This window comes from Moschus berezovskii, chromosome 8 (assembly GCF_049115385.1).
Source record: "Moschus berezovskii isolate FMDL1 chromosome 8, NW_MosBer_1.0, whole genome shotgun sequence".
NCBI classification, from domain to species: Eukaryota; Metazoa; Chordata; class Mammalia; order Artiodactyla; family Moschidae; genus Moschus; species Moschus berezovskii.
In genome coordinates this window covers 111,073,889-111,081,207 of record NC_142467.1, presented here as the reverse complement: position 1 = coordinate 111,081,207, position 7,319 = coordinate 111,073,889, and the positions used below count along the sequence as shown (strand labels likewise).

Below are 7,319 nucleotides of genomic sequence, written 5' to 3'. Positions count from 1 at the left end.
CCCATTACTACAACTTGTTTGATACAGTAATAGCTACGTAATCATCCTCAAATTTGTACCATAACTTGCTTAATAAATTAATGAGTTTATTTCCAACCTTTTGCCCCTATAATAAATGCTGCAATAAACATCTTGTGTACATAGTTTTCGTTTTCTTGTGTTCCTGTTGGTTTAAAAGTAGCATGAATGGCTGGTGTCAGCTCTGGGCTGACAGTTTGCTTTCCGCTACTCTGCCTGAATACCCAGGTCAGAGAAAAGCTGATGTGACTCTAATACTAGTCTTGCAACCAATCACACGCAAAAAAAATTGGAAGCAGCATGGCCTCCAGCTGGATGACGCCTGAAGAGACAGACTCGGAACTGCACCTCTTCTGGAAGAGACCAGCAGCATCCGCCTGGCAGGAAGTGGGACAAGCAGCCTGTGTGGTTTTCCTGCAGCAGACAGGGCCGCCTTGTCTCCTGTGTGTGTGTCTGTGTCTCCTGTGCCTTGTCTCCTTGTCTCCAGTGGCACTGGGTTATGCCACTCTGGGGACTATTTCTTCTCCACTCATGTTCCCTCAGCAGACTGACATAAAGGTGCCTTGCGTTTCTAGGATCAAATGATCTTGGATCACTTGACTCAAACTAGACAAGTCAGATGCTTTTTTCCCAGAGGAATGCAATGTTAACTTCATCCAACAGCTGTGCCTTGATGAAGCCACTGCTCTGTTCCCACTGCCCAGATCCCCAGGGTCGTATGGGTGCTAACCTTTCTGAGACTGGTCCTTCTGCCTTGCCTTCACCAGACAGCTTTCTAAAACTCTCTCTGGGCGGAACAGCCGCGCGCCGGGCCTGGCGGGCGTTTGTTGGGCGACGGCGCGGCTCTGCGTGCGGGCTTCCTGCTGAGCGCGCGCGGGAGCCCAGTCGCTAAGGCGCGGCTGCTCCGCAGTCCCGCCGCCGCCCGGGTCCGAGCGCCGGACGGCGGGGCCGCTGCGGGGAGCAGGGCGCGCGGCGGGCCGGTAGGGGGCGCGGCGGGGACCGGGCGGCGCGCACCTCCGCGGTTCCGCAGATGGCGGCTGCGGGCGCTGGGCCGGGGGCGCCCCCGGGGCTGGAGGCGGCCCTGCAGAAGCTGGCGCTGCGGCGGAAGAAGGTGGTGAGCGCCGAGGAGATGGAGCTGTTCGAGCTGGCGCAGGCTGCGGGCGGCGCCATGGACCCGTACGTGTTCAAGATCCTGGTGGACCTGCTGAGGCTGAACGTGGCGCCCCTCGCCGTCTTCCAGATGCTCAAGTCCATGTGCGCTGGGCAGAGGGTGGCGAGCGACTCCCAGGACCCCACGGCCGCGCCCCTGCCCACGCCCAGCGTGCCTGAGACCCGAGGGAGAAACAAGGGCGGTGGTGCCCTGGGTGGAGGCCCGGCACTGGCAGAACGCGGCGGCCGGGACGGACCCAGCCAGAGGATGCCCCGCCAGCCCAGCGCCTCCAGGCTGCCCAAGAAGAGGACTTAAGCTTTTCAGCCTTCTGCACGACTGAAATATCTTGCCACATACACACTTTTATAACGAGAAAACCTAATACAAACATGGAAAAAGATTCCACGAAAATGGTGCACCCCTGAGCAAACGGTTAACACATGAAGTCACACTCAGACTGACAAGTGAGGATGCATTCCTGTCCATCAGGGGTGAACTGTCTTCCGCGGGGACAGCAGTGTGACCTCCTGTACCTCTCCACAGACTGGCCTCCCCTCTGGCTCACACACTCGGCCAGGACGGGAAGCAAGACTTCCCTGTGGTCCAGATGCTGCGGTTTACTGCAGGGGGCCAAGGGCTGATCTGGCCCAGTGACTAAGATCCCTCAGGCTGCGTGGCATGGTAACAAAAAAGCTTTCAAACCAACCTAAAACCTAACCTCGGAGGCCTGCAAGCATCTACGGAAGGTTTACCTTCGTGGATATTTCTAATTGCTGAGCCCTGTTACACACACGCTTTACCCCGTGAGTCACTTTCCATGTGTGAGTGGTACACCCTCAGATGGTCCCTGGCAAGGTGTCCTGAGGGGCTGACAGGGGCCAGGAGGGTGCAACACCGTGGCTGTGGTCAGAGGCGAGCTCTGATTCAAATGGGACTCCTCAGGGCTCAGACGCAGGAGCCAGCACCTTATCTAACGCAGATCAGTTGTGAAAAAGGACTCAACAAGGAAGAGGGCGCAGGGTTAACAAGCCCAGGCGTGGCCAGGCACTTAGTCTGGTGATCACGGTGGGACATTCTGGGACTTGGCTTCAAATTCAGGATGCTCTTCTCTGGGCAGACGTTTCACTGTGACACTAAACACAGTTGGAGAAGCCACTTAATTATTAGTGTGATTTTGTATGGGAGGCGGCATTCCAAGTCTGGCTTGGAAAAACAGCAGTGAACCACCCTTGGTCCCACAGGAAACACTACATAAAAATAGAAGATCCTCTCTACAAAAACGTAAACGTTGCCTCAGATTGAGTGACAACTGGTGACTGAAGTAATGGGAAATCTGAACCCATTGTTTGTATCACAGAATAACACCATAGACTGACACGGTTCTTGGGCGAGCAGCAGGGAAACCTGAGGACAGGCAGGCCTGCAGTCGGAGGTCTCTGAAAGCTCCGTCCTTCCCTCGCTGCCCCTGAGGCCGTTAGGTTCTAAAAGCTGTCTCAGCCTCTGTCTCTGAAGTGTACGATATTAGGAATGTTAGCCCATGAGCATTATGGGTTGCTTCTAAGAAGTGAAGGTGCGTGAGTATTGGTCAAGATCGAGGCATCCAGCTCACTGATTGCTAACCTTGTTGTCCCTGCAGCCCCTGGAACAGGGACCCTCCGGGCGGGTCAGCACCCCACCCCCAGGCCAGCCACGGGTAGAAAGCTGCACACGCGCGCTCTGCCCTCCTACCTTGAAGCTGGTCGGGCACCAGTCCACAAACTGGATGGTGCGCTTGGTCTTGATGGTGGCGATGGCCACGTTGACATCTTTGGGGACCACATCCCCCCGGTACAGCATGCAGCAGGCCATGTACTTGCCGTGGCGAGGGTCACACTTGACCATCTGGTTGGCCGGCTCGAAGCAGGCGTTGGTGATCTCGGCCACGGACAGCTGCTCGTGGTAGGCCTTCTCAGCCGAGATGACCGGGGCATACGTGGCCAGGGGGAAGTGGATGCGGGGGTAGGGTACCAGGTTGGTCTGGAACTCGGTCAGGTCCACGTTGAGGGCGCCGTCGAAGCGCAGGGAGGCTGTGATGGAGGACACGATCTGCCCGATGAGCCGGTTGAGGTTGGTGTACGTGGGCCGCTCGATGTCCAGGTTGCGCCGGCAGATGTTGTAGATGGCCTCGTTGTCCACCATGAAGGCGCAGTCCGAGTGCTCCAGGGTCGTGTGCGTGGTCAGGATGGAGTTGTAGGGCTCCACCACAGCCGTGGAGACCTGGGGCGCCGGGAAGATGGCGAACTCCAGCTTGGACTTCTTGCCGTAGTCCACCGAGGGCTGCTCCATGAGCAGCGACGCGAAGCCCGAGCCGGTGCCGCCCCCGAAGCTGTGGAAGATGAGGAAGCCCTGCAGCCCCGTGCACAGGTCCGCCTGCGGGAGGGAGAGGCGTGAGCCGGGCCGCACGCACCGCCGAGAGCCCGGGCCTCCCCTCCCGTCCGGGAGCCCCTGTGCCCCCTCACCAGTTTGCGGATGCGGTCCAGGACCAGGTCGACGATCTCCTTGCCGATGGTGTAGTGGCCGCGGGCGTAGTTGTTGGCCGCGTCCTCCTTCCCGGTGATCAGCTGCTCCGGGTGGAAGAGCTGCCTGTAGGTCCCCGTGCGCACCTCATCTGCGGGGGGACAGCGGCCGGGCTTGGAGGACGCTGGCCTCACCCCCGTGGCCGGCTCCGGGACCCGCCCGTCTGCCGGCCCCCACCGCTCCTCCCAGGCCGGGGGTTGGGTCTCCCAGGAGAGTCACCGAGACAGACTCGGCCCACCTGCCATTCACGGCTCCAGGAGGGTCCAGTCAACACGGAACAAGCCCCAGTGTGGCCGGTTCCCGAAGGACACGAGTGCCCAGGTGGCTCTGTGTGCGCCTCTTGCCCACACCCGCTGCTCCACCCCGGGCGTCACTGGGCCAGTCCTGCCACCCTGGATGGGTGCCAGCCTGGCTGCCCCAGGTAACCCCTGGGGCCCAGGTCTCCCAGGTCCGGGGTGACTGTCTTTCGTCTCCTGGGTAGCCCCTCCCCTCAGAAACTACGTCGGGCTTCTGACCTGGAGGCACCTGGCGAAGGTTCTGGGCTTCCCTTGACGAGTGGGAGGGTACCTACCGACCACGGTGGGCTCCAGGTCCACGAACACAGCCCTGGGCACGTGCTTGCCAGCCCCAGTCTCACTGAAGAACGTGTTGAAGGAGTCATCCCCACCGCCGATGGTCTTGTCGCTGGGCATCTGGCCGTCGGGCTGAATGCCATGCTCCAGGCAGTACAGCTCCCAGCAGGCATTACCGATCTGGACGCCTGCCTGCCCCACGTGGATGGAGATGCACTCTCGCTGGAAGCAGAGCTACGAGTGAGTCCGGGCAACATGACAGTGGTCTCTGCGCGGCACACAGATGTACCTGACTTCTTAATAGTTCTAATATCTTTCGGTCTCTTAGGGTCTTGTCAGACTTTGTCCTAAGAGCTTCCCAGGTTGACAGCAGCCCTACATGCTACCGGAGAAGAGTGGAGAGACTGCCCGAGGGAGTGAAACGGCTGAGCCAAAGCGGAAGCAACGCCCAGCTGTGGATGTGCCTGGGGGTGAAAGGAAAGTCTGATGCTGTTAAGGACAACATGGCCAAGGAACCAGGAGTGTTAGGTCCATGAATCAAGGTAAATTGCAAGTGGTCAAAATAGGATTAGCAAGAGTGAACATTGACATTTTAGGAATCAGTGAACTCAAATGAATGGGAATGGGTGAGTTTAACTCAGATGACCATTATATCTACTACTGTGGGCAGGAATCCCTTAGAAGAAATGGAGTAGCCATCGTGGTCAACAAAAGAGTCCGAAATGCAGTACTTGGATGCAGTCTCAAAAATGACAGAATGATCTCTGTTCATTTCCAAGGGAAACCATTCAATGTCACAGTAATCCCAGTGTATGCCCTAATCACTAATTCTGAAGAAGCTGAACGGGTCTATGAAGACCTACAAGACCTTCTAGAACTAACACCCAAAAAAGATGTCCTTTTCATCACAGGGGACTGTAATGCAAAAGAAGAAAGTCATTTTCTGTCTGAGCACCTGCCTATCCAGCATGGAGACAGACCTGAACTGTCATTATAAATGTCTTCCCAACACTCAATAAAAACAGTAAAAACCTAAAAAAAAATAAATAAATAAAACTCTCTCTGTACACATCTCTCCAGCCTGTGAACAGACAGCCCTTCCAGACACAGCAAGGCACCCTGGCAGGGGACCCTAGGAATTCCAGGGACCACCACCCCAGGCCAGCCTGAGGAGCAGCAGACATGAGGGCTGCTCTTCCCAAGCAAGCTCAGCCCAGCAGGCCTCTCCTTTCTCAGCTCCTGCTGGCGCAGTCGTTCATCACTCTGACTAAATGAATCTTGACAAAGGACTGGGCGATGCTTTCGATTCTGCTAACAGTCTCCCGCGCCAGCAGCCTGTGCCCACTCAGCATCGGCCCCAGGCCCCACCCAAATTCCTGGAGAGAGCCTCTGGCTTCTTGGCCTGGGCCAAGTTCAAGGAAATCCAGACATTGTCTAAATCCTTAACCTGGCACTGACCTGCAGGAGTGAAATGAGTGAGGGTCGTGGAGCCAGTCGGGACTGGGCTCCACCCAGGGATACCACCTCATTAGCTGGGGCAAGGTCACTGGACAAAAAGCTCAGTTCTCTGAGCTGGTTTCCTCATATGTAGAATAGGCGTACAATCCCCATATTTGAGAGTCCTCAGGAAAATCAAATTCCAGCCCAGGACCATGACTGGTTCCAAATCTGAGCCATTTTGTCTCTCATCAAAGTCCTCTGTCGACAGAGATGTTCACAGACTACTTGACCCAACACCAGGCCCGCCCTTATGCAGGTGGCCTATGAACACTGCTGGGCTCAGAGGACCACCACGGTAGCAGGCCTCCTCTCTCCACGTCCTGCCGTTACTTCCCTAGCGCCACCCAACCAGGAAGGGGAGAAGGGGCAGCCGTCTCCTTCCTCTAGTGGCCCTTTCGGAGGAGAGAGGACCCTGGGTCACTTCCATTTCTGAGGTTTCTGGTATGTTAGAAATGAGGAAAGTTGCAGTCACTGTGGTATAATTTAAGTGTCTACACATAAAAATATGACACAACAATATTCATACTATTGACAAGACGACCACGGAAAATGCAATACATTTTCTGGCGAACCCCAAGTGGTATATCTGGGGTACGATATAAGCTCAGATCTGCAGGACTGTCATCTGTTTCTTATGATCTGCTGGAACTGAGCCTGTAACCTAAAAGCTTGAATTTTTAGTAGAAGACATAATCAAACCCAATGCAGAAACTTCATTGGATCCCATTCAAAGAAAACAGTGGGTTGGGGTGGCATTTTTGGATGCTTGGGAATATTTGAATAGTGTAAGATATGGATTATTTTACAGAATTACTACTTATTGTTTTGGTCATAGTAATATAGAAGAAGAGGCCAAAGGATCATAAAATGGTTCAGGAAAACAATTTAAAAATAAAAGCAATAGATAAAGTAAACAAATATTAACAAAGGTTGAACCCAAGCGATGATATACAAGGGCTTCACTGTGCCAACTTCCAACTTTGTCTTATAACTTGAAGTCTTTAGTTAAGAAAGATTAAGAGTTTTGGACTACCAACATAAATATAGTTTACATTTTTCTAAATAAAATGCTGTTACCTTGTGCCCCTGCTAGCAGTGGGGCTCTGGGCGACTGAGAATGCAGGACACTGACCAGCCGAGGGACTGTCCATTCTGGACAGTCTGTTCTAATTAATGCTTGTGGGAGGGCAGAGCTGCAGTCCTCACCTAGGCAGCTATGCAAACCCTGCACAAGTCCCTGTGCCTGTCTGTCTCTGAAGCCCCTTCTCTTTTCTTTGTCAGAATTTCCCTCACTTTGCTCTTTTGCACATCACTTTCACATCACATCCTTGTTCTGCCTTATTTTTTTCCTCCCCGAGCTGAGAGGTTTGCCACATCCTAGTTCCTTGCCTAGACACTGAACCCACGCCCCCTGCAGAGGAAGCACAAAGTCCTAACCACTGGACCACCAGCGAATTCTCCTAATTTTTTTGTTAAATACTCTACTCTAAGATACCTCAGTTTTTAAAGACAAGTGATACTAC

General features: G+C 54.5%; 1 protein-coding gene and 1 pseudogene across 1 annotated transcript; one reads left to right on the top strand and one right to left on the bottom strand.

The window, feature by feature from the left end:
* The first annotated feature begins 992 nt into the window (after positions 1-992).
* On the top strand, positions 993-1,498 carry LOC129559304 (mitotic-spindle organizing protein 2 pseudogene; annotated as a pseudogene).
* Positions 1,499-1,601: 103 nt separating this feature from the next.
* On the bottom strand, positions 1,602-6,320 carry LOC129558029 (tubulin alpha-3 chain-like). Its single transcript, XM_088839332.1, has 5 exons — positions 6,312-6,320; positions 4,296-4,518; positions 3,667-3,815; positions 2,778-3,577; positions 1,602-1,788 (listed from the first exon to the last, which is right to left on the bottom strand). Exons 1-5 carry the CDS (start codon positions 6,318-6,320, stop codon positions 1,602-1,604), a joined length of 1,368 nt encoding a protein of 455 aa, XP_088695458.1.
* Between the last annotated feature and the right edge of the window lie 999 nt (positions 6,321-7,319).

Bases quoted from the DNA above. Each gene is read 5' to 3' on its own strand.
- LOC129558029 (XM_088839332.1), bottom strand. The intron at 3,578-3,666 runs GTGAGGGGGCAC...TCCCTCCCGCAG, and splicing joins TGGACCGCATCCGCAAACTG to GCGGACCTGTGCACGGGGCT. The intron at 1,789-2,777 runs GTGAGCTGGATG...GGCCCCCTGCAG, and splicing joins GACAACAAGGTTAGCAATCA to TAAACCGCAGCATCTGGACC.